General features: G+C 44.2%; 1 protein-coding gene across 1 annotated transcript in view; it reads left to right on the forward strand.

The window, feature by feature from the left end:
- The window catches only part of GPI (glucose-6-phosphate isomerase), a 54,818-nt gene that overhangs the window by 20,669 nt on the left and 6,471 nt on the right, over positions 1-27,678 (forward strand). The window contains exons 7-12 of the mRNA XM_061594588.1: positions 1,689-1,760; positions 14,307-14,351; positions 16,519-16,572; positions 19,614-19,674; positions 20,163-20,206; positions 27,495-27,647. Of these exons, the coding sequence (XP_061450572.1) occupies positions 1,689-1,760; positions 14,307-14,351; positions 16,519-16,572; positions 19,614-19,674; positions 20,163-20,206; positions 27,495-27,647 (429 nt within the window). The remainder of the gene's footprint in view (positions 1-1,688; positions 1,761-14,306; positions 14,352-16,518; positions 16,573-19,613; positions 19,675-20,162; positions 20,207-27,494; positions 27,648-27,678) is intronic.

Genomic DNA, 27,678 nt, shown 5'->3' on the forward strand with positions numbered 1-27,678 from the left:
GATGCATTTCATAAAGAAAGCTATGATTGTTTTTGCTAATGAGCAAATGGGACTGCCTGAAAATCCAGGGGAACAAAGGGCCTCATGTTTAGATCTGCAGTAGATCAGTCAGAGCAATCATTGGCTTGAATGAACTCAAATCTTCCTGAAGTTTAAACCTAGCAATCGCAAGAAGGGCCCAGTCAGTTGGAATATTAACTGGAGCATGCCCCCATTGTAATGAACGGGATTTGTACAGGTCATAGTCATGACAGCTTTTACCCATAGTGTGAGAGACGTTGATTTTTACTTTTCTCGAAAAGGTAGCAATCAAGAATTGTGTGTGCTGCGATTTCACAGAAAAAGTGTAGAGTGTGATGAAGCAGAATTCAGCTTCTGAAGAATATTAAAACAAAAGTCCACAAGTTGGTTTATATCAGTACAAGCAGCCTATAACAGACATTGCTCAGGAATTCTGAGAAGCCAAAAAGGTTTAGTCTGCCAGCTGGATTCAAAATGGCACCCAATTATATCCAAACTTAGACAGAAATCTGCTTCTCTATCTCAGGAACTATTGTGCCAGATTTGGTTACAATACATGATTTGTTCTGAATGCACAGAGAACACACAAAACAATTTTTCAAAATATTGAAGAAAGAAGATAATAAAGATTAATACAAAGAATAAAAATATTTTTTAAAGTCCATAAGAACTTGAACCTTGCAAAGAGAAGTCTTTAAGTCTGTGGGCAATGCCTACTAAAATCATAAACACCAAAGATGTGATTGAAAGATTTTTAGTGATTTGGAGTTCCGATGTCCTTGCCTTTTCCATGGGTGACACAACCCAAATAAATTGTGCAAAATACCAAAAATGCAGGATAAAATATGCAGAATGTCCTCAAGCGTTCTAATTTATGCAGAGCTCAGAATTCCCTTTTCTTACTGCAGAATGTGTGGGTGCAAAGTGGAAACAACCCATCCAGGTTAGCTATTGAACTATAATTTGATCCTTTCATTTATTATTTAGTAGACTTTCAAGGGCTTTCAAAATTGTGTACTTCTGCAATCTGCCTGTGGAACTCAGTATTCAGTGTCTGAAATTCAGTGTAGAGTTGAGCATGCTTTAAAGCAGTGGTTCTCAAACCTTTTCCCCATGGAACACTTGAAAATTGTTGAGGTTCCTGGTGGATCACTTTATTATTTTTCTGGCTGTTATAGCAACTATAAGGCACCACGTTAAATGCTATATGATTTTTAATTATATTTTTATTGTTTTTTTCTTAAATATTGTATTACAGTTTGAAATTTATGGAATATTCCAAATCAATGAATGGTCTGTCTGTCTGTCTGTCTGTCTGTCTGTCTGTCTGTCTGTCTGTCTGTCTGTCTGTCTGTCTGTCTGTCTGTCTGTCTGACTCACTCACTCACTCACTCACTCACTCACTCACTCACTCACTCACTCACTCACTCACTCACTCACTCACTCACTCACTCACTCACTCACTCACTCAACAAGTTTAAACTGGTATGTTCCCCTCCCTTCTCTGCTTGTTGGAGCAGCTTGGTCTTTAGCACTATAGTTCCCTCATTTGTTTTCTGTTCCTTAAACATTGCATAGGTGGCTTGACTAGGTTTTTAACTCTTTCTTTCATTCTTTCTTTCTTTCTTTCTTTCTTTCTTTCTTTCTTTCTTTCTTTCGGCACACAGACTTTTACCACCCAAGAAACTATCACTAATGCTGAAACAGCTAAAGAATGGTTTCTAAGTGCTGCAAAAGATGTAAGTAAATTTGCTTTCAAGTTATTTGGTATGTGCTCAACTGTAAATATATTAGTCTGCAAAACTAGCTATCATCTACAAGTGACTAATGTAGATTTAAAGACACCTGGGAAAGGGACAGGATTTAACTTCAGTAAACACTTTCTGCCTAGTCTCACAGAAGCCATTTTTACTCTAAAGGTGACCGGATGAGAGGATGCTGGCAAACTTCCATCTCTGAAACCTTTTTTTGTGTAGGAGCACAGCTGTAAGTTCTCCAGAACTTCAAAAATGTTTCACTTGGGTTTTCTTGAGTGCCAGGTGTGTTCAAGCAGTTTCTGTTGTCGTTGGTTTCCACCCAGAATTGGTCATTTGCTCTGTAACTGAAATTCTCTGTAAAAGGTTCGGTTTGGTGGTAATGCTGGCTCCCTGCAAACCGGGAGCCGGTCTTCAGAATGTGCATTCTCTCCTCTTTTCTTTTCTTCCATGTTGGCATTTAACTGTGCTACTCAGTACCATAGCCATGGCTTGCAAACCCACTTAGAACCGTTGCCTCAATATCTGGTTTATGAGGGAACCCAAGTTATTCTTACTTATCATTTATTTATTCAGGTTATATCCCACCCTTCCTCCCCAAGGAGCCCTGGGCAGTAAACACATCACAATAAAACACTTTAAAAGTACTTTACTTTAAAACATTCAACCAGTGATCTCCAGGTTGCCAGGAACAGTGTCTTTCAGCCATCAAATGCCTGGGTTAAATAAGAATGCTTTTTAGCTTCCTTCTGAAAGTCAATAATGAAGATAGATGCACCCCACTAAGGAGGGCATTCCACAAAAAGGCCCTGTTGAACGTTGTGACGTCCTTCCCTGGTTCTCCCTGTCAGGTTCCCACCTTCTTGTGGCTACTGCCTTTCACTAGGCACCACCAGGGATACCACCAGTCCGGACCGTTCTTTATATGGTTTCTCACTCCGCTCTAGCACAGATCTCACTAGATCCCCCTGCTAGGCAGCACCACCAGTCACGTCCTATAACCAATACTCCCAGAGACTTTGCCTGAGTCTCTCTCTAGCTGGTTACTTTTGTGACTGCGTGCTTATGCTGTTCCCAACCCCCTTGTATCTTTATAGATAACGCATACAACTCTGGGTTGCTCTGGATACTTGAATTGTTATTATTCCTCCCTTCACCGCTGCCACCATTAGATACTGTTTCTGTTCAGCCTTGGTAATTACCTTGCCCTCCCTTCTGGTATGTATATCCCCCAGCCAAGGATCAGGCCTTTGGTAAACCAAATAAGTTTTATTAAATATCAGAAATAACAAGATTAATTTTAGAATGTTTCACAAATGTATGGTTTCATCTATTCCTGTTTTGTACTTGACTTATTATTAATCAGAACTCCAACTCCCTCTTTCTCCACGCTCCTGACCTCCACCCTCAAACACCTCTTTCTCCACACTCCCAACATCCACCCAGATTCAACTGTCATTCTTCCATTTATACTCCCAGCCATTCAAACGCTCAGCCAATCATCCAGCATTCTACTGCTCATGTACTTCCCCCTCCTCTTTCACTCCACTTACCATTTGTCTTCTATATAAACAGCACTTACCATATTTACACTATAAGCAGGAACATCACATTCCCCCCCCCCCTTAAAATAACAGCAAAGTATTATTCCTGCTCTAGGATTCATACGACGCGTTAACAATAAAAAAACAAGTCTCTTTGGGGAAAATGTCTTTTTTTGCACCCACGTCTGGGTCACGTCACTGCAGTCCCATCCACCTGCCTTGAAAGTCCATCGGCCAATACATTGTCCTTGCCTTTTATGAACTTGAAGTCCACCTGGTAATCTTGTAGAGCCCAGGACCACCTCTGCAGCATAGTGTTATGATTTTTCATAGTCTGTAACCATAACAATGCTCGATGGTCCGTCGTCACTGTAAATCTTCGTCCCCCACACGTATGGGCGCAACTTGCTCAGTCCCCACACGACGGCTAGGCAATCCTTTTGGACCGACGAATAATTCTTCTCCCTCGATGTCAGCTTGCGACTAAGATTCGCCACTGGATGTCTGGTGCCTCCTCTCTCTTGTAGCAAGACGACTCCCAGCGCTAGGTCCGACGCATCCGTAGCCACGATGAATGGTTGCTCGTAATCTGGTGCTATTAATACAGGCCCTTGGCACAAGGCTTGCTTCAGAAGGTCAAAAGCCTTTTCACATTCATCCGTCCACACCACACGCTCAGCACACTTTTTCCTTATTAGCTCATGCAAGGGGGTTGCGATTTCCCCAAAATCTTTTACAAATTTACAGTAAAAACCAGCCACACCTAAAAATGCCCTAATTAGTTTCTTAGTTAAGGGGATGGGCCACGATTGTATTGCCTCAACTTTGCTCCATAAGGGGGTTATTTTCCCACTCCCCACCTTATGTCCTAAATAGATCACTTCATTCAACCCAAACTGGCATTTCTTGGCTTTTATTGTTAGCCCTGCTTTCTTAAATGCCTCTAATACTGCTGTCAGGTGTTGGACATGCTCAGGCACCGACTTGCTGAAAATAGCCACATCATCTATATAGGCCACTGCAAAATCTGACATGCCTCGCAACACAGTATTAATTAGTCTCTGAAAAGAACTTGGTGAGTTCCTTAGTCCCATGGGTAAAGTCACAAACTCATATAACCCATCTGGTGTACTGAAGGCAGTTTTGGCTCTGGATTGCTCATCTAATTCCATCAATTGTTTCACTGGTTCACATTCATTCTCTCTCTCAGCAGGCATCCACAGTCTATATAAAATCCCATTCTCACACACAATTTGATTCCTCAGATTGTCAGTAAAGGGAATCTTTTGTGTAAGGGCTTGGTCCTTCATTTGCTTCAAACTTGCATCCTTATCCAGCTCTTCCCTGAACTGCTCTGCCTCTTCACTAGAGACCATTCGATACAGTTTGTCTCTTTTAGCAGGCCTGCCAGGGGTTGCTATGGCGACCTTAGGCTCGATAACAGGTTCTACCCTGTTTTCTTCGGCCTCTGTTAAAATGGTTTCTGTTGCTTTGTCAAGTTGTTGTCTGGTCACCACATATATTTTTCCTTGTGCCCCCATAACATCTCTTCCCAGTATCACTGGTTCTTGTTGTTGGGCATTAATACCTACTTTACATATTTCCTCCTTTCCTCTCCACTTTAATTTTATCAGGGCCATGGGTATGTTTTCTGGTTCACCCCTCACTCCTTGGATTGTCACCGTTTCCTGAGGTAATATTTCCTCAGATTTTATCAAATCTGGCCTCAGTAACATCTGAGCGGCACCAGTATCAAGCAATGCCCAATAATTTGCCCCTTGCACACTCACTTCTTCCCTCAGACTCGAATCAAAGTCTTTTACATTTGTCCAGTTTATCTGGCAGAACTGAACCTTCTTCGTTTCTAACTCCCTTGGTTCTGTTTTCACTGCCCTTCCCTGAGCAGGATTACCAATGGGGTTGGCAACCTCACATTGAAAACGTAGGTGCCCCAGTCTACCACATTTATAACATAATTTCTCCTCCATTTTAGGGTACACAGATCCACTCTGGGGTGTCCTGTGCCCTTCAGACTTTATTGGAGGACTCACTCGCTGTGGTATCACATCCTTTCTGCCACCATTATATGGTCTGGGTTTAAACTCTCTTGATGTTTTCCCCACCCAGCCAGTTCTATTGGAGGCAAAGTGATCTGCCAACTCTGCGGCCTCTTGAACTGATGTAGGGGAACGGTCTTTGACCAGGAGCCTTATTTCTGGTGGTAACTGATGGTATAATTGATCCAGTATCATGAGGCTTTTCACCTCTTCCACTGACTGAGCTTTGGCACTTCCCATCCACTTTCCAAATATGTCCATCAATTTTGCTCCCCGTTCAACAAAAGACCTCCCTGCTTGGATCTGACAGTTTCGAAATAACTTCCTAAAGTAGTCAGGTCCCAGTCTGAATCTTTTGTACACTGCCTCTTTAAACTCGGCATATGTGACGGGCCTGTCTGAGGGGAAATATTGGTATACTTCTGCCAATTCCTCTTTGATCAGATTTGATAAATATTGCATATATTTATCCTCCGGTAGCCCCCACATCTGAGCTGCCTTTTCGAAGGTGTTGAGGTAAATCTGTGGGTCTTGTCCAGGTTCAAACACCGTAAAATCTTTTGGTGTAACCTTTATTTTGGTTTCATTTCTGTCCTTTCTTGTTTCATCAGAATGAAACTTCTCTCTTTCAAATTTTAACTTTTCCACCTGTTGCTCGTTGCTTCTCCCTCTCCTCAAACCCCATTCTCATCCTTTCAGTATCCATTCTCATTCTCTCAATTTCCAACTTCCGCTGTTTTTCCTTCTCTGCACCTTCCATCCTCAATCTCTCAGTTTCCAACTTTTAACTTCTCTCTCAAATACTCTATATAAGCGGGATTGCTTGAGTACCCTTCTGGGTTCTCTTCTCTGACAGGTTGTTTTTGTTGAACAGATGCGAATGCTATCAATGCTGCTCGCAATTCATCTACCCCTTTACCCTCGTGAGGTAAATTGAATGTTATGCACTTCTCCACCAGCTCCTCTCTTTTCATCTTTATATATTCAGCCATGTTTTTAGGAGTTCACTCGCACTTTGCCACACACTCTTTGCCAGTCACTCTCACAAGTAATCTTTATTTGTTATTTCTTTTAGCCACACCACTTTTAGGGACTCTCTATTGTTCGTATCCCACCGCTACAGTCACCACATGTGACGTCCTTCCCTGGTTCTCCCTGTCAGGTTCCCACCTGCTTGTGGCTACTGCCTTTCACTAGGCACCACCAGGGATACCACCAGTCCGGACCGTCCTTTATATGGTTTCTCACTCCGCTCTAGCACAGATCTCACTAGATCCCCCTGCTAGGCAGCACCACCAGTCACGTCCTATAACCAATACTCCCAGAGACTTTGCCTGAGTCTCTCTCTAGCTGGTTACTTTTGTGACTGCGTGCTTATGCTGTTCCCAACCCCCTTGTATCTTTATAGATAACGCATACAACTCTGGGTTGCTCTGGATACTTGAATTGTTATTATTCCTCCCTTCACCGCTGCCACCATTAGATACTGTTTCTGTTCAGCCTTGGTAATTACCTTGCCCTCCCTTCTGGTATGTATATCCCCCAGCCAAGGATCAGGCCTTTGGTAAACCAAATAAGTATTTATTCAATTTCAGAAATAACAAGATTAGTTTTAGAATGTTTCACAAGAGTATGGTTTCATCTATTCCTGTTTTGTACTTGACTTATTATTAATCAGAACTCCAACTCCCTCTTTCTCCACACTCCTGACCTCCACCCTCAAACACCTCTTTCTCCACACTCCCAACATCCACCCAGATTCAACTGTCATTCTTCCATTTATACTCCCAGCCATTCAAACGCTCAGCCAATCATCCAGCATTCTACTGCTCATGTACTCCCCCCTCCTCTTTCACTCCACTTACCATATGTCTTCTATATAAACAGCACTTACCATATTTACACTATAAGCAGTAACATCACAAGCGTCACCGCCACCCAGGCAGCCTCCAGTGGGCAGCATCACCAACAAGGCCTCACCTGCTGGTTATAGGGTCCAAGATGGTTAATATTGTGAAAGGAGCTCTTTTAGGTACGTGGGTCCCAAGCCATTTAGGGCTTTACATGCTAGTAGTAAGCCCTTGAATTGGGCCCAGTAGATTACCTGCAGCCAATGCAGCATTTTCAGAGCTTGTGGCACATAGTCTCATCAGGCTGCCCCACTGAACAGCCTAGCAGCACTGGCTGCAGCCTCTAGGCCATCCTCAAGGGCAGCCCCACATTACAGTACTCCAGAAGGGAGTTCACAAGAGCATGGACAACTGAGGATAGGCTGTCCTCGTCTGGAAACTGTTGTAGCCTAAGCTGGGCATAAGCACTCCTAGGTACAGAAGCGGAACTCAGGAGCACTCCTAGGAGTGCATCCCCTCCCAGAACAGGTTGTACACCTAGTTAATGTTGGTGCACATGATTGAATGTGGGCAGGGAATAGAGGGCAGACGAGTTTGCTTGTGATGGGAAGGAAGTGCATGTTCCTAAGGCAGGCTCCAAGCTTGCAAACTTTGGTTGCAGAGAGAGCCTCTGTCACATCTGCACAAGGCCGAGCTGTCTTGGTAGACTTCTGCCTCAATGTTTTGGAGCCAGTTACGCTGTAAGGAAATAAGAGATTAAAAGCAAGCTAGTGAATGCCCCTTTGATACTTGGCAACTCTCTTGCAGTCTCAAACTAGGTTGTACTTGAGACAGAAGTTGGCCTTTTCAAAGGCAGATGCCTGAACTATGAATAGGTTGCCTTCAAGGGAACCCTGCATTCTCCAATAACTCTTAAAGGATGTCTGCTGCTTCTGATTCTGCTCTATCTTTATCCTGACCTATCTCTCCCTGATTGCTGTGCAAAACTGCCTGGTTAAGGGAGTCTAAAGACATAGCACGGTTGTTAAGCTGCAGAAGAAGCTGGAGTTGAGTTTGTTAATGGCTGCATGTATGAGGCAGTTACATAGCATTTTCATGCTGACACGTGTTGCTCCTGCCAAATGCAGCCTCTTCTCTCCCCACCCCAGTACTCTTTAGTTCTAAAAGTCACAGCATCCCTAGGAAGAAACTGGATTCCCCAAATGTATCTGCAATAGGGTGGAATCCTGATGGCTTTAATCTGGGTTGGAAGCATCATAATAGCAATTCAGAAACACTCTGGTGAATATCTTGCAGGAGGCAAGCCAGTCCTTGGAAGCCCTAGTCCAGGGCTGGAGGCAGCCCCAGAGTCCCATGTGTGCACCCACTTGCTTCCACACTGGGAGTGCCTCACTTAATATATATATATATATAGTAATTTATATGAACGCAAAACACACCAAACCTTTTTGTACATGTAACTTCAACATCTCAACTTATTTTCTAGATTAATATATAATATTACTATGTCATTGTTTAATAGTATCACAATCCATTTTGGATTGTGCCTATGACCATCTTCAGGTACATGAGAAGCATATGACTATCTTCAAGGGAGTTTTGGAGCACAGTGCCATCAGAAGCCTGATGACACGCAGCTTCTATTTCTCATAGCATCTGAGTCAGTAGTGGCTATGCAAGCCTGGATGAGGGCCAATAAACTGACTTTGAATCCTGGGAAAGTGGAAGTTCTGTGAGTAGGTGATTCCCATGTTCTAGGAGCCAACATGGATTTATGAAAAACAAATCCTGCCAAACTAATCTTGTTTTTTGATCGGGTAAGATTTTGGGCATATGATATTTCTGATTATGAAGAAAAGCAAATATATCATTAATAAAAAAATTAAAAGAAATGGTGCTAAAATGCAACCTTGGCATACACCTTTGTATGTTAGGATTATGTCTGTGAGGGCAAAACTTGAACCTAACCTTCAGATAGGTTTCTGAGTGAAGTACTTTTATTAGAAGTAAGAGTCTCGGGTCTGTATTTGTGTTTGACAACTTTTCCCAAAAAAGCCGTCTATTTATAGAATGAAAAACTGCACTGAAGTCAATAAAACTGTCCACCCTTTGTGGAATACTTAGTTATCAGATGAAGTAACGTATAGCAGTTATCTATGGTAGATTGTCCTTTCCTAAAGCCAGCCTGTTCTTCAGCTAGAATAGAATTTTCTTCTGCCCGTTCCTCTAATTTTTGTGATGTACTTGGCATAAATTTTGGCTGGGATGTTAATCAGACTAATTGGTCTGCGATTTCTATACTCCTGCAGATTACCTTTCTTAAATATTGAAACTACTATGCTAAGATTCCAACCTTTGGGGATGCCACCTGTATTATTTATATGGGTGACTAGACCTGCCAATAATGAGGCCCAACAGTCAACATCAATCTTAAACCATTCAGGAGGCAGGAAATCCTTACCTGGGGCCTTGTTGTTCTTCAGTGCCTGTGTGAGGGATTTAATCTCAAGTGCAGATACAGGTGACCATAAAGGGAGGGAGTTGATGTCCAGTGCCCAGAGCAATCTGCTGGCTGTCCTTACGTCATCTTCTCTAAATAAATTTGAATTAAAATTTTCCCATGTTGAGGCTGGTATAGGAATATCAAATGTAAATTTTACTTCTCTGAGTCTGCCAGAGACTTAAGTGCCAAAAGTAGGCAGAATTTGACCCCATTCCTGCCAGTTCAAGAGAAAAATTTCTGAAACTGATTTCTTGACTGAGATTAATTTTTTATAATTTGCAAATTACTGTTCTGTACCTCAGGATCAGGTGAGGCATGCATTCTTCATATCTGTCTTCTCAGTTTCCTTCTCAGTACTCTGCACTCTTTATCAAAGCATAGGTACTTCATTCATTTAAACTTGTGTCAGTTTTTAAAAAGGGTCTCAAGTTATTACATATGTCCTGGTATGCTTCCAGTACCAAAATTATACAGCCACGAGAGTGGCCATATACTATAGTTAGCATGGATTTTTTTGCATTCTACAATGTTAAATTGAAAATACCCCCATGCCATTCTATTCCTTCTCATAAGCTCATTTCAAAACAAAAACTTACAAAACTTATAGTCTTGAACTCAGAAATGCTTGCTTAACTACCCTCTAAATTTTCATGGTGATACACAAAACAGAGAGAATTAAGAGTTCAAAGTGTAAAGAGAGAGAGAGAGAAACCAAACTCCTTTTGGACTTTTTTCTGTCAGAGGTCTCATAATCTGTTGAAATTAATTAAAAATCAGCCATGTTCACAGAGTCCCTGTAATCCTAATACTAACCTTGCCCCATACTCTGACCTTCGTCTTCTGCAGTTTAAAAGTTTAAAAAAATGCCTGGATGATTTTTAATTAATCTAAGAAATTTTGGCTTGAAAGTGATAATGTCAGGCATGCTCAGTAAGAACCAACTGCCAGTGTACTAAAAGCCAGACTCACACCTGCTGGGCTTGGCTAATAGGGGCCGCAGCCACACTAGACTTTGATTTCACGTGAGACAGTCATGGCTTTCCCCAGAGAATCCTTGCAAGTGTAGTTTGTGAAGGGTGCTGAGAGGATTCCCCTGACAGAGCTCCAGTGGCCAGAGTGGTTTAACAGTCAGCCGCTCTGATTGAAGCTCTGAGGGCAACAGGACATCTCCTAGCAACTCTCAGCACCCTTCACTAACTACACTTCCCAGGATTCTTTGAGAGAAGCTGTGACTGTCTAAAGTAAAATAAAGGTCTGCTGTGGATGTGGCCAGGGACAGCTTTGGTTTAAATTTGAGTGGGAGGCTACATGTGCCTGCTGTAGAATAGAAAAGTGGGGGAAATGCTGAAAAACAATGATACTGTTCACAATGTTTTCCTTTTGGAAAGGAAAGGGGCTTCCCCTCTGCCCAGTGCCCACCCACCCAATCTCCTCCCCTCCCCTTCCTGCCCTCCTCCTCCCCCCTGTCCCTCCCCCAGGTCAGTTTTGTCAGCACCTTCAGCATCTATCTAAATTAGACAGGGTCTTCCTATAAAGAAGTTGAATCCAGTATACTTGAAATACCAATTTTTGCTAATCAATCTTAATTTTAAATCTATACAAACATTTTGCATAAAATCAAATTTGCATAAAGGCAATTTTCCATTGTTTGGGATATATAGCATATTCTAACTCCCTGCTCCATTCCTCCCAAGTTCTTGAACTTTACATGCTTCCAGTAAATATTTATAAACATTTATTTATGGGTTTGATTTTCTATGGAGATCCAATTGTTCCTTTCAATAATGTAGGGGATGCTGAAGTGCCCAAAGCAGACAGGCCATTGACAGACACCAACAGGTGTGGCAATTGTAAATATTTGCCATTCAGCCCTCACTTTTCAACAGGCATCTCCTGTTTTGATTTTTAAATGTCTGCTGAAAACTTTTCTATGCTGCCAGGCTTATACAGGCTGTTTGTTTAATTTATATCCTGCCCTTCCTCCCAGAAGGAGCCCAGGGTGGTAAACTAGAACACTAACAGCACTTTAAAACAAAAGAATTTAAAATGTATTGAAACAAAAATCTTTTAAAACATATTAAAACAAAACATCTTTAACATATTTTTTTTAAATAATCTTTAAAAGCAATTCCAGCACAGGCGCAAACTGGGAGAAGGACTCTACTTAAAAGGCTTGTTGAAACAAAAAAGTCTTCAATAGGCACCAAAAAGATAACAGAGATATGGCGCCTTTCTAATATTTAAGGGGAGGGAATTCCAAAGGGGAGGTGCCACCACACTAAAGGTCCATTTCCTATGTTGTGCGGAATGGACCCCTTGATAAGATGGTATCTGCAGGAGCCCCTCACCTGCAGAGTGCAGCGATCGACTGGATATATAACGGGTAAGATGATGTTTCACTTATCCTGGTCCCAAGCCACGTAGGGCTTTGTACACCAAAACTAGAACCTTGAACTTCGCCCGGTAGCTAATGGGCTACTAGTGCAATTCTTTCAGCAGTGGGATAACATGTTGGCAATTCCCTGTCCCAGTGAGCAGTCTCGCCACCACATTTTGCACCAGCTGTGCCTTCTGGACCAATCTCAAGGGCAACTCCACATAGAGTGCATTACAGTAATCCAGCTTGGAAGGTTACCAGTGCGTGAACAACAGTGGTCAGGCTATCCTGGTCCAGAAATAGCCACAGCTGTCTTACCAGCCAAAGCTGGTAATAGGCACTCCTAGTCACTGAAGTCACTTGGGCTTCTAGTGACAAAGATGGATCCAGGAGTACCCTTGGTGTATGCTCTTTCAGAGGGAGTACAATCCCATCCAATGCAGACAATTGACCAATTATCCAAACTCGGGAACCACCAACCCACAGTGCCTCCGTCTTGCTAGGATTCAGACTTAGTTTATTGGGCCTCACCACCGAGTCCAGGGCTTGCATGCAGGGCTGTGGAGTTGGAGTCGGGAGCAATTTTGGGAGGAGTCGGAGTAGGTAGCAATGTACCGACTCCGACTTCCAAATAAATTTTGATTGACAAGATGCAATTTTGGGAGGAGTCGGAGTCAGACAGTAGAAAAATAGAGGAGTCGGAGTCGGAGTTGAAGGTTTGGTGTACCGACTCCACAGCCCTGCTTGCATGGCCTCTCCTGATTCAGATGTTACAGAGAAATAGAACTGGTTAGCGTCATATAGATGTTAAACAGCATTAGGGACAAGATGGTGCCCTGTGGTACCCCACAGCACAACTGCCTGGGAGCCAAAAGACAATCGCCCAATGCTATTCTCTGAAAATAACCCTGGAGTAAAACAGTGCCTCCAATACTCATCTCATAAAGTCGACTCAGAAGGATACCATAGTTAATGGCATCAAATGTCGCCGAGAGATCAAGTAAGAACAACAGTGTCACATTTCTCCTGTCCTCCTCCGGATAAAGGTCAACCAAGGCCAATTTAGTCCCATAACCAGGCCTGAACCCAGACTGGAATGGGTCAAGACAATCTGTTTTTTCCAAGAGAACTTGCAGTTGCTGCGCCACAACCCTCTTGATCACTTTCTGTGAAAAGGGAGCATTTGCAACAAACCAGTGGGTCCAGGGTGGGCTTTTTAGGAGAAGTCAGATCATTGCCTCTTTCAGGGCAGCTGGGACCACTTCCTCCCACAAAGACACATTGACTACACCCTGGATCCACTCGGTCATACCCCCTCAGCAAGCCTTAACGTAAGCCAAAACGGGCAAGGGCTGAGAGGACACGTTGTGGGCCGCATCATCGCAAGCACCTTGTCCACATCATCAGACCACATCAACTGAAACCGATCCCAAGAAGTTTCAGTAGACATTAACGCTGGACACCTCACTGGGGATTACAGTTGATGTGGATGGGGCATCAAGATTGCTAAGGTGGTGAGCAACTTTACCCTCAAAGTGGCTTGCAAACAATTCACAGTGGGCCTCCGAAGGATCTAAAACTCCATTTCCTGAACTGACCAGATACCTTTCTGCAATAGCTCGTCCATGATTTTGATTTTAAATTTTTACATAGTTTTACGCTCTCTTTCTCTCTGTCTGGGAATTGTGGTCTGAAACATTTGGAGGGCACCAGATTGGGGAAGATCTATCTAAGTACCCTCCATGTAGATGGCACTTTCAAATAATATTGTTTATAAAAATATTTATAGACCGCTGTTCATAACACACAGAACTCCCATCAGCACCAGGTCAGCTGATGGGAATTGTAGTCCAAAACATTAGAAGGGCACCCTGTTGGGGATGGCTGTTGTTACTGATTTAAAAATGAACTTGATGAAGGGAAGAATTAAAACATTCAATACAGATTAAAACATTTTGCACATTTAAAATTGCACTCACAGGGGTACCCAGTAGAGGTACAACAAACACAAAGAGCTTGGGCGGAGAAGACAGAATTCTGCCAAAGACCACGTATTAACTGTAGTGTTGAAACTTATGAGTGTCAACACTGATTGAACCTGAATAATGTGAAGCTTGTCACATAAATAAGTGTCAACTTGCTGTTCAGAATGCCTTGCATAGTTTTTGTCTAACAACTCCCTTTCTTCCTTTCTTTGAAGCCGTCTGCTGTGGCCAAGCACTTTGTTGCCTTGTCTACCAATGGGGTGAGTTTATTTCTGTAGCTTTTTACACACCTAGAATAGTTTAATAACAGTTTTGGGATCAAAGTATTGAGATGCAGGAGATCATTGATCCCAAATCTCCTGTTTGTTTGCTTTTTACTAAGTAGTAGCCGCTTTGAAGATCGATGGGTTTGATGATTTTTATCTTTTCTCCTGCAGAGCTAATAGCATCTTTGAGGAAATGGCATGGATGGAAGGAAAGGGTTAACCCTCCTCCTGCCATTCCTAAATCTGCCATGTCTTAGATCAGAGCTACAAAGATAGGATGGAAATAGAGAGGAATAATTTACTAGTGAATTCATTCTCCATGTGCTGATCTTCTACTTGCCTAATTGGCCCCATCCACTCATTTGTGGTGGTTGGAGGTATCCACAGGCTCCAAGGTGGAAAACCAAAATCTGCAAAAAATCTCTTGTTGTTTTTTAAAAAGGAAAACCTAGAAGGTGTTGGGGGTGGGAGGTGGGAGACAGCCCAACGAGGACTGAGCATGCTTTTGGTGGCCACAGAATGCCACCAAAATTGTGGGATGGGAAGGAAAACCAGGGTGGTGGTGGTGGTGGCATGCAATGGAGTAGTCTGAAAAAGGACATGGCAGGCTGGAAAACAAATGGGAGCAATTCAGGCTGCAGACTTTGTTGCAGACCCCACTTGAGTAGCTGAGAAAGTGTAACAAGATTGCCAGTAGTACTGTTTTGAGTCCTCTGTGAACTAAAACCGTGGTGCTGTGGGTGTTTAGTGTGTTATTGAATTAACTTGGGTGTAATTTTAAGCACGCTTCGTGGAGAGTAAGTCCTTCAATTTTTGCCACATTAATCATAAGAGTGAATAAACAAGATTCCTTAATAGTTTAATAAGGGGAGAGAGGGGATGAAGGGAGAGAGAGAGACTCTGTCTGTCATCAGGGGAGGGCTACTTCCACCTGCCTTGCCCCACCCTCCAGCCCTGGAAGCCTTCAAAGGCAGCCTCTTTCAGCAGACTTTCTGGCCCTTTGGGTTGAGCTATAAGGGTCAGGGGGATGGAAGAGAATTTTGTATCAGCTTGGAGGTTAGTTTTTAAATATTTTTGCTTTTGTTTTATTGTTGAGCTTTATGCTCATTTATACTTTGGTGTGTGTGTTGTAGCGATTATACTTTTTATTACGTGCTACAGCATTTGGACTGCTTGTGTGGACTGCTTTGAGCACATACGTATTTGTGAAAAATGCAGTACATAAATAAATTGCATGATGATGATGATGGTAAGAATTTATATCCTGTACTTTTGGTGCCTATGTCTCACTCAGGTGCAGCTAACAATAGTCAAAACCAACTGTAAAATAAAATTTTAAAACAAATTAAAATAAGATAAAATTGGACAAGTTGCAGTCGCTAAAACAGGCATCAGAGGCTGCCTTATACTGAGTCAGGCTCTTGGTCCATCAAGCTCAGTATTGCCTACACTGACTGGCAGAGGCTTTCCTGGTTTCAGGCAGGGGACGTTCCCAGCCTTGCCTTACCTGGGGATTGAACTTGGGACCTTCCGTGCGCAAGGCAGATGCTCTACCATTATACCATGACCAAACACCTTGCCTAAAGAGGAAGGCATTTGGCAAAACTGCTATAAGAGAGGGAGCCAACTGAGCCTTGTTTTTCCTTCACTCTGTAGGAAATGCATACTGAAGAATACCTTGGTTGCTCTATACCTATGGATCTAAATATTGCTGTTTCAGGCTTTCCCAAGAAAGCTCTACTTTGATAGATATCCTTGTTGGTTTTTCAGCCTTTGTATATAACTTTTCAAAATACTTGAAATCGCTTTGGCTGCCTACACTTGGCTTCCATATGAATCTGTTTTATGTTGATTCAGACCACGGATAGCAGCAGATCTGCAGGTTCATGGGCAGGGTCTTCTGCCGCCCCACCAGCCTTGTTCCCAGAGGCCCCCTAGGTGGAAAGGCCAGAGGCTGAACCTGCAAAGCCGGAGCTCCACCAGTGCCTGTTTTCTCTCCTCAGAAGCTGATGCTGCTACTTGTAACTTGACCTTTGATAGGAAGAAGCTTCAGTTGTGATGAATGAGATGTCCAGTGGTGTTTCCTAGTCATGTTTTGCTACCATGTACCAATGTGGTCTCTGTTTCCCTCTCTCTTTCTCCCTGCCCCACCCCCTTTTAGCCTAAAGTTAAAGACTTCGGAATTGACACTCAGAACATGTTCGAGTTTTGGGATGTAAGTACAACATGCTGTAATGTCACCTTACAATAACTGATTTTGAGTTTCAGTGTTTCAAAATAAAATATCATACAGTACAAAATTACAATGAACCGTTTGTAATTCAGTAATATGAGCATTGGTCAAGGGTCTGATTACCTTTGCAAGGCACTGTAGCTCCATTCCTCAGAAGAAACAGAGATGCTGCCACTCTTGCGAATGCTTTCGCTTTGAGGAAGTCCTTGCTAAGGGCAGGTTTGGGGGTCGCCACCATAAGTGCCCTGCAAAAAAGCCTTTGCCTGTTGGCTCTTCTGCTAAAGAGCTTGTCGTAGGGCCCTTCAGTCTAGACAGCTGCTGGGTAATAGGAGATACTTCACTGTTCCCAGCTTTGGTCTCAAGAAGTTATTATAAGCCGTGACATTTTGCCTAATGGGAGCCTCTTGTATATTTTCTGGGGCAGTAAAGGTCAAATGTCAGCCTTGCTTGACATCTTGACAGTGATGTAGGCAAAGCGCAGGAGTTGAACTTCAGTCCAGTGAACTTCAGTCTTTGAGCTTATCAGAAACTGCCTTGCAGTGAAGAATTCAAAGCTCATGAACAATGTGTCTTTTGCCAGACTGGAAAGGAGGAGACACTGTTGACAGGAATGATGACCCTCCCCCTGGGAATGACAGGCAGGGTCCTGTCCAGTCTTCTGCCATCCCTCTCACCAGACTGACCCTGTCTGTTGGGCTAACAGAACATGGTTTTAGCTTGGTCTGTGGCCTTTTTTCTGGTCTGTCTCATCTCTGCTGGTTTTCCTGTTGAGTCCTCCTCTCCTGTGTTTGTATTGTGAGTGAGTGTGCCTCCTCCCAGTCACTTGGCTTTCCCAAGCCTTTTTTTCCTCCTTCACCCTAACCCCTTTAATTTGGTCAAGTTTGGGGTGGTGGTGGTGCCGTCTGGATGCCAGGTTGCGGGGAGGTCTGGTTTAATTCTTTTACTTTTCTGCCGCTAAGGATCCTGGATCGACAGCCTGTTTGGATGCGAGCGCCATTTTAACAGCAGGTGCTCAGCTCTAATGTGGTAGATGCGATTACAATTTTTGGCAGGAGCGCCATTTTGAAGCAATTTGTGGTTGTGTTGCTGTCCATGTTTTTGGCAGGAGCACCATTTTTAATTGTGCTTCCCCACAGGTCTTGAAGGCCCCCAGAAGGTTGCCCATAAAAGAATGCAGCCTTTTGGCTGAAAAAAGTTCCCCACCCCTCGGTTGTATAGTGATGTAGTTACAAGGCCTGCTTCTGCTGGGTGCTTAATCCACAGCAGCCTTTGCCCAGTGGGTGGTCCCATCAGCTGTGCTGGCTGGACTAAAGGAATGTTACTGCCAGGACCCTTATCTAGTGGATGCACAGGGATGCAGGTTCTGTGTCTACTTATGTTCGACCACAGTCTTGTATGCCAAACATTGTCCTTGCTTAAGTGAGTCCTGTTATCGACAGCGGACAACTGGCTAGGTAAACCCTAAAAAAGAAATCCTACCCAGGTTCCCCTTGAGGTTGAGGACATATCAGGAAATATAATAATAGGATTCCACAGCAGAAAATCAAAATACATTTCTTTATTTCTATATTAAGATCTAGTTCAGACTAGAAATACAAGTAGCTGGACTCAGCCATTGCAGAAATTGTGCATACAAAAGTATAGAGTATATGTGGTCTTAGCCAGTGCATAAAGTGTGCATACGTAATTATGGAAAGCTTCTGGCCTTGCCCAGTAGCTTAACAATTAAATAGACGTAGCCAGGATGTACAATCCAAACAAGCATGTCGCTGGCTCTTAGCTTGTAGATAAGCACACAGCTGGCTTTATCTTGTAACATACAGGGTGAAGCGGCACATAGCTGCCTTTAACAAGTTCCTTTAAAAAGTGAGGCAATTACAGTGTCTTAGTGTGGCTGGCAAATCGCATCTAATAACAGCCTTATAACAACTTAAGACATTGATTGTACAAACAATACTCTCTTTGGCCTCATCCAGAGGGTCTTAAAACTTGACATAATATACTGTCTTTAGCCTCAGCTAAAGGATCTTAAATTTTTATAATACTCTCTTTTTAGCCTAAACTAAAGAGTTTGAAACTGAACCACCACTTGCGGGGGTATACATATTTCTTGCACTCTTTGCAGTATTAAATAACTGCTAAGATTTTGACACATAATGAGAAGACATGATTCACTAGAAAAGACCATAATGCTGGGAAAAACAGAAGGGAGTAAAAAAAGAGGAAGGCCAAATAAGAGATGGATTGATTCCATAAAGGAAGCCACAGACCTGAACTTACCAGATCTGGAAAGGGTGGTTCATGACAGATGCTCTTGGAGGTCACTGATTCATAGGGTCGCCATAAGTCGTAATCGACTTGAAGGCACATAACAACAACAAGAAGAAGATTGAATATAAACTTTTCACTTCCAGAAAAGGCATGCTTTCACTATTTGCTGGGCTTCTACACAGCCTTTGGTTAGTGTCAGGCTTATGTCTAGCCATTTGTAGTAACCTTCGCTTCAACAGATTTGCTTCTGTAGTCTTCATTCTGTAGGCTTTGTTCAGCAGACTTGCTTCTGTAGGCTTTGGCACAGTCACTAAGACTGGCCACAATCAGCTCCATTTCATCTTTTTTATAGGCAGTGCTCAAGACTTCACAAATGGTGGGGGCTTCCCCAAGGCCCACTCTTTGGATAGGGGAGGGGGGAGTGGAGAGTTGAAAGAAACTTTACCTTTACAGCAGCTAGGCAGCTTGTACTTTTCACTGTATAATAACTCTTGTCTCCCAACTTATACAAGTCTCATTTAACCTTGGAGCACTTGAAGGGGCCAGAAAAACAAGAAAAATCAAAGGGAGCCTATAACAGGGAGTTGTAGTCCAAAACATCTGGAGAGGCCCCTGAATGAAATGAAGTGGGGGTTCTGTGTTTGAGCGCTTTACACAGGGGAAGTTCCTGATGGTTTATGTCTCGAATATCTTGGTGTCCTCAGTTCTCTCAAATGCCTTTCTTCTCCCCCTACCCTGTTTTCTCTTTGCAGTGGGTTGGTGGCCGTTACTCACTGTGGTCCGCCATTGGCCTCTCCATTGCACTGCATATTGGTACGTTCTTAACAGCACCAGATGTTCTACTGGGGCTTTGTTGGGTCGATGCCTTTGGTTTTAGGAGCCTTTTAAAAAATATTTTCACTACCTTTCTTAGAAAAGGCAAATGTGTTTATTTAAAATTAAATAACGCATAACTTTGCTGTCAGCTGTGGGTTGCTTCAGATTCTTGAAATTGGCATAGAAATCTAATGGAATAGGGCGAGGGGAGAGCAGCCTTCAAGATCTCTGAAACTGTCCCCGCCCTTCTTTCCAAGTTGAATGCTCCCTTGACACTCAGGAAGGTAAAATTGTACGGGCATGTTGGATACAAAGGGTTGGATCCTCAAAATCTGAACCACAAACTATTTTTGAGTTGGACAGATCAAGCTCAAACAAAACATAACTGGGAATACAATTTGCAGTTGTCTGGTCTTGGCTATGTGTATTTGGGAGATAGGAGGTTCCACTTAATAAAATGCATTTTTGATTTAAATCCTGTCTAGGTTTTGACAATTTTGAGAAACTGCTTGCTGGAGCCCACTGGATGGTGAGTATCTGGGTGTTTTCTCCAGGTAAGCATACCATCAGGTGGGTAGTAGCGCCACCTAGTGTCCAAAGGCAGGATTGCACAAGAGTCAGGACATCGGCTGCTCCCTCCGGCGTGACCCCATTCTTGCCTTGGTCCTAAGGTGGATCCTTTAACCGTAGCTCTGTCTGTGAGTTTGTTCCTTGGTGTTCTTAATTCTTTTCATCAGTGTTTGCCTTTTCCTTTGTGTTTGTACCTTTTACATTAAAAAAAATTAAATTAAAATGATTAAGGACATTTTCGAGGGTTGGTTCTCCCTGGGTTGGGTTGGGTTGGGTTGTTGTACAGCCAGTATGTCTTCCCACCCTGGCCTTTCCATTCCCACCCGTTCCTCCCGACTGCTCTTCATCCACCCTCTTTCCGGAGCTCACAATCACAGCTCCAACCCCCCCCCATTTTCTGTGACTCCAACTGTCGCTGGCCTCCTCCTGCGGCCCTTTTGCCGCGGTGGCAACAGGGGATCTATCTCCTGCCTGCTGTCATTCCATGATGGCGGCTGCCACTTCACTTGGGGCTCACGGCTGCAGCCCCATCTCCTGTGTTGGAGCCTGCAACAGCAGCTCCTTTTCCTCCCGCCGGCTGTCTTTTTGTGGCAGCGCCGCCTCATGCCTCCCTTGGGGCCCGTGGCTGCGGCCCCATCTCCTGTCCTGCCTGCCGCCCTTGCACAGTGGCGGTGGCTCCCACCTGCGTTGGAGCTTGTAGTGGCGGCTTCTGCGCCTGCCTGCCACCTTGCCTTCTCCTGCGCCCTGCTTGTCTTCTCCTGCGCCCTGCTTGCCTTCTGCAGGTCACTGCGGCAGTCTGCTCCACTCCAGTGGCAGCAGGCCCAGCGGCAGCTTCTCTCTTCCCCAAGAACCTTTTGGAAGCTCGTGGCTACTGTCTCGTGCCAGATTTTGCTGGCTCTATAGAACCATCTTTTTGTGGCTCCCATTATTTTTTCTCCTGTCTTCACCCTCATAGGCGGCCATTTTGTGTGCTGTCTTTCCCGCTCTTTCTCTGGTCGCCATTTTGGCGGTCAGTTTCATGCCTTTTTTCTTCTCCTCAGTCCCCAGTGCGTGTTTGTGCCTGGTCTTGCTATCTGTCCCTGGCCATCTGTTCTGGGCCACCTCATGCTTACTCCCCTCCTTAGTCATGGGACAAACAGAGAAAGTAAAGGGACAAGCATGGAAATGAACACAGTAGAAAAACAATAAACTAAATAAGAGGAGAAAGGAAATGGAAAAAGGAAGGAGTTGGCTGTTTCGAGGCCATACTGCTTCCCTTTGCCGTGGGTGTGTCCTACTGGCCTCCCTCAATCCACCACACCCCTCTACCTGTGCTTGAAAAAGTTGGCTGCTTTGAGGTCATACCACTCCCCTCTACTGTGGGCAAGTTCTACTGGCCTCCCTCAATCCACCGCACCCCTTTACCTGTGCATGTGTTGATTGCTGTCCCACCGCACCCTGCAGTCTGTGCGTGTGTGACGTGATTGATCGCCTTCATCTGACAACCTTACCAGGTACTGCTGCCCTCTACCATGTGCGTGCTTACTATGGCTGAACTGCCTTCACCTAGAGAATTAATAACAGAATCACAGCCACAGACTTTACTTCCTTCGCAGCCATCAGTTAAGATAAGTAACCTAAGAATAGTGGATTCCTTCTTTCTAAGAGGCCTGATTTCCTTTGTCCCTAGGTCTGAACGTTTCCAGGAGTGGCAGTCTATAGCGTGGTGGCTGCTTAGGGGGCTTCAGTCTAGTGAAGGCATAAGGATTGCCTCATCAGCTTAACTCAGAGCTGCAGTTCTCCCAAGGCCTGAACAGCAACAGGCCATGTGCAGAGGCAACAGCAGAATAACCTGATGGCTCTTCCAGGGGACCTCAGTGTAGTGAAGGCTTAGGTACTGTCTCTTGACCCTCAACTCAGAGTTCCAGTTTCAAACAGCAGCAGGCTGTTTACAGAGGCAATAGTACAATAAAGTTGTAGCTCCTCTAGGGGGCTTCACTGTGATGAAGGCATATGAATTGTCTCATGAGCTTCAGCTCAAAGCTCCAGTCTGTTCCTCGGAACAGTGGCAGCCCTTTATAACTGTCTGTGTACATTTGTGCAGCCATTCATAGTGGTCTGCAAAATTTTGCAACCCTTCATAACTTAGTGGCTCCTCTAAAGGACCCAACAGTAGTAAAGGTATATGTATTGCCTCAGAAGCTGCATCTCAAAGCTTCAATCTGTTCCTCTGAACAGGTGCATAACTATGTAAATTTTGAGATTTATACAGTGACTTACACAATTCTGGAGCAGGATTTTACTCTCATCCCAATGGGAAAATGTAAATAAGCAAGATAAGTAAATTATTAAGCTGATTACAGCTTTGTCATTTACTCAAAGTCTCTGACCTATTGCTTCTGGGGCGTTAATGCAAGCTCCAGCTTGCTTCTCTGAACAGTTCTAAGTAAATATTTGGTTTTATCCAGGGACTTCCTTGGCAGTTCTAAGGGTCTGACACTCACCTTCCTGTGTAAGCGTAATTTAGCAGGATATTGTAATTAAGCTAGTTGCTTGATTAAGTCTTGTCCTTCACCAGCAGGTTCCTGGACACCTTACAATAGTTTAAAATTCCGTATTCAATTTTTTGAACACAATTTAGCCTTTGGTAAGGCTTACTTCACAGTCAAATTTGTGTAGCTTGGCTCAAGGATACACTCATTGGCATATTCCTACCTGCAGTTAACCTTTACCGTGGATTTACCAATCTTTCAAATTTGATTTTACTCTTTTTGTTTTAAAAGGTGGTCCTCTGCACTGGTTACTGCACAGGTACTTGGTCAGAATATGTTCCTGGGCATTTACTTCCTGTGCCTAATTCCCCAGTATCTATTCCCTGTGCCTGACACTCCAGCAGACCCATATGTCCAGAGGACACTCTGAAGTGGGACATGAGTGCAGCAGCATTTCTTCCCGTTTATGCAGTCAGAGCATGTCCATTATGTTTGGCGACTGCTGCTGGCTTTGCCTTCCATGTGCTTGCTTTATCGTCATGGACCCAGCCAAACTGCTAGCTCCTTCCCTGCATGTCTGCACTGTATCTGTATGACAGTAGTAAGGATACCCACGTTGTTGGCTGTCTCTGTGTATAACATGGTAACCTCAAGACAATGGTACAGGTTATGCAGCAGCTCCTTGGCCCTGTGGGTTCCGTGGAGTTGCAGTCTTCTTCTTCTGCCAGGAACTGCATAAGGCATTCTGATTCATTTCGGAGGGCTGTAGTCTTTAAGATGGCCAGTAGGCCATGTTTGCTGGAAACAATACATTGGAGTTTCCTCCACCATGGCATCTCCAGGACATCTGGCCGTGCTGCTTTCAAGGTCCTCCTTGCATGCTTGTCAGGCAAAACCAATAATTGTAAGATGACATTGGCTTTATGTTTGGAAATGTTTGTAAGACACATAAAAAATTGAAACATGTTGCTTGCTTAAGTATTCAACCCCCACACATTGATATTGACTCTCTTTGGGGAGGACTCTGTTAACAAGTCTAACCCTGGCCTAGGTGTCCCTACGCCCCTTCAGGGCAGAGCATCTCACCAACGTCATCAGAGTGGAAGTAGTCCAGGTTACCATGTAACAAGTGGGGCCATGGGAGTGCAACTCCCTTACGAAGTTGTAGGTCCAGCTTTCCATGCTTTTTCGCTGGTTGTACCAAGGTGGAAGCAGATGCAGTCAATGCTGTTCTGGCGGTCTGCTCTGCACCTGGCCTCCTTTACTTCTGACTGAATTCCCATTTTGTACTGACCTCACCATGGTGTTCAGTTCTCCTGAGTATGTCTATCATGGAGTCAGGGGGGTTGCCAACAAGGCCAGCTCTTCTGTCCCAGGCAACCTCCCGGAGTCTGGCAGTCAAGTAGTTGGGGGTTCTCTTTCAGGGTAGTCATCCCTATGATCCTGTCCTCCAGGATCCAGATCCACCAGAGTTCATGGGTCATGCCTTCCAAGTGGTGTCCTTCTCAGGGGGTACATTCTTCCTGATTTGAATATGGGGCTGAAGCCTACACTCTGCATTGGGAGATTTCAGTATCTCTTATGTGTTGTCTCCAAGACAACTTTCACTAAGGGGGCTGCCTTTGGTCTCAATATATTTCATTCCTGTCCGGCTCATCCTGTGGAGATGGCTGAACATTTGTTAGTTGTTCGAGGGGCCCTCTAGGTTACCTCGTCCATACCCGGGTCATTCACTGGTCTGAGTCTCCATCTGTCTCTCTGGCATAACAGTTACCGGGGCCTCGTTGTATCAAGTTTCTTCCACAAGGCCAGTCTTAGCATAGATAACCACCTAAACTGCAGTGTGTTCTGTTGCACTTGCTCTCCTTCAGGATGCTCTTCCTCCTGACAGTCTCCTCTGTCCGTAGAGTTTTTGATCACCTGTCAGGACTCCATTGTACTATGTACAGATCGGGCTTCTTCTCCTAAGGTGTCCTTCACCTTCCATGATAGTCAGAACATGGTCCTACCCATCTTCTGTCCTCATTCAAGCCAAATTCTTGAGAAAGCCTGGCATTCTTCAGATGTTCGTCGAGCCCTTAAGGTCTGCCTAGCCAGGACTAGAGACGTTTCCATGACAGAATCTCTACTCATAACCTTCCTTCAAGGACATTGGGCCCATCACCCTAGTTTATGAGTTCCTTAATATTCCAGTGCACTTAAGCATCACAGCTTATTCAGCTAGGTCAGCAGCCTCTATGACTGCCTTTGCAACCAGTGCTGCAATTACAGATATCTATAGAGCTGGGTCTTGGTCTACTCCGAGCTCTTTCATTGGGCATTATAAAGTGAATGGTTGTGCTTCTGTTTGCAGCAGGTACTGTCCTCCTCTTAGGAGGGTATTGGATCTAGCAGCTTTCTCCGTTACTCGTCATCTCTGCATCTTCCATAAGGACTCTGTGACGTGGTGTTCAGGTCCTGCCTTTCAACCTAACGCTTCTTCTGTCCACTGTAGTCAGGCTATAGTCTTGTCTTTCTTTTGCCCTCAGCCAATCCATCTGGTGAGAAGTCATGGTGCTCCAGGGATGTACATGACACCCTGATCAGGACCTGGGAAATGCATCTGACGCTCTTTTTTTCTCGTTTCATCTGAGGACACTGGGGAAGGTGGTCACCAGTTCAGCGCTCTCTCGTTGGCTGCAGGCTTGCACCATGGCCGATGAGTCTCTGCAGCTACCAGTGCCTCAGAACGTTACAGCCTTCACAACTGATGCACCTGTTGCAGACATTTGTATAGTGGCTAATAAATTCCTTTATTAGACACTAGAAGGTAGATTGTTGCGCTTCGACAGATAGGCAACTTCTACAACAGGTATTATCATAATCTTAGGCATTTTGGGCCCACCCTATTGGAACTGCTTTGGTACATCCCACCTGATGGTATGCTACCTGGGGAAAATGGACCATTGGTCTCACCTGGGTGGTTTCCCCAGGTCTCATACCATCAGGGCTTTGTTGAGAAGGAGCTGCCTAGCTTCTCTAGAGATAATTTTTGCCATTGTTTAATAACTCTTCAATTTAAGACAGGTGGTTTGTATTACATTGCAGGTACTGCTAAAGCTGGTCTTATTGGTCTTAGTTGTTTACTGTTTGTGCATATTTACTGTTCGGAGTCAAGCTCTGTATTATTATATTTGCTGATCCCTATATTATTATCTGGCTCCTTATATTAATGTTTGGCTGAGAGTCTTCTGTCTCAGGAGAGATATCCAGATTCGGTGTACAGTGCGTCCGGAATGAAATAGGGTCAAGCTGGAGGAAGCAGCTGATGTCTTGACTCTTGTGCATTCCTGCCTTTGGACACTAGGCGGTGCTACTACCCACCTGATGGTATGATACCTGGGAAAACAACCCTTCAGGTGAGACCAATGGTCCGTCCTTCACAGATGATTTCCCAGTGGGAGTTGGGATATGGTAGTGTTGTGTGCTTGACAGTTCCTGGTTTTGAAGGTCCAGCTATGGGGCAGATACACTTCTCATTCTGAGCCCTTCATCCCCCAGTGACCATTTGCGGTCTCTCAGCTGAGTGTGTGTGTATTGTGCTTTAAGGTGATGTTAAGCAGGAGTGGGCAGCCTTCAGGCTTTTTGAAACCAGAGGTTTACCAGCTGGAGCCATAATGCAAATTAGTGGCTCAGGCAGGGGGACATAAGCTAAAAATGAAAGAGCAGGCTGCTTCCAAGCACATACTTAGCCCAGAGATAAATGATCAGTTCTTCTAGCAACAAGCTCACAAGTTCTTTATGCAAAAATCTACTTCCAGTTTCCCCCAAAGAAACCTAATTTTAAGTTGATAACAATTGGAAATCGGAAAGCCATGCAGATCTACTGCAGATTACTTGGAGGTGTCCCAGTGGATCCTGATTTTCTGCCCACCCCTAACTGACATAAGGACTCTGTGGCGGCCATGGCATATGCAGAAATCCATTGTTTAATGCTACTCTCATTGAGTGGCAAGCATGTTAGTGTGAACTTGGCTCTGGAAGCCTTTTTAGATTAACTTGTGAAACAAAAGTTGAAGACGGCAGCACATGGGAAGGGCCGCAGCTCAGTGGCAGAACATCTGCCTTGCATGCAGAAGGTCCCAGGTTCAATCCCCAGTATCTCCAGGTCAGGCTGGAAATCCTCAAGAGCCACTGCCAGTCAGTGTAGGCAGTAGTAAGCTAGATGTACCCTAGTAGTCTTACCTTGCTACAAGGCATGCTCTTTTGGAACCTGGTTGTTAGCTAGGAGTTATGCATCTCTCTGGCGTGGAAGATTGCAAGCACTGGCTTTACACAATGACAGCTAGCACCCATCAACAGTTAAGAAGCTAGTAGAAGTGTTGCTGGTTGAATGGATTCTTGCTTTTCAGTATGTTCAGAAGCTCCACAGCTGCACTGAACAGGTGGGCACAGCAGTTATAACATTTCATTTAGGTAAAGATGAGCGGCATACTGGATTTCCCACCAACCCAATGAAGTAGACTATCCCTCCCAATCTGTTGGGTGGGATTGCCAAAGCATATAGCAAGAGACGCCCTGTGAGCCGATGAGCCTGGATTCTAATCATTACTCCACCTAGTGCTCCATTGGCTTTCACTAAGTAAAAAGCACATTATTCTAGTGCTTATGCCAACTCTGTATTTGCCCCAAAGAACCTGGAGTTCCATTAGTGTTTCATGTTGGGTCCAAGAGGGCCCAAATGCTGTAGGTTTTGGTTTGATAACATGCATGTGTTTTGTACCTTTTGCATAAAAGGACAATCACTTCCGCACCACTCCGCTGGAGAAAAATGTGCCTGTGTTGCTGGCAATGCTGGGGATCTGGTATGTCAACTGCTATGGGACTGAAACTCATGCACTTCTGCCATATGACCAGTATATGCACCGTTTTGCAGCTTACTTCCAGCAGGTAAGGTACCATCCTTGGAATCGTCAGCTTG

Source organism: Rhineura floridana, chromosome 13, assembly GCF_030035675.1.
Source record: "Rhineura floridana isolate rRhiFlo1 chromosome 13, rRhiFlo1.hap2, whole genome shotgun sequence".
NCBI classification, from domain to species: domain Eukaryota; kingdom Metazoa; phylum Chordata; class Lepidosauria; order Squamata; family Rhineuridae; genus Rhineura; species Rhineura floridana.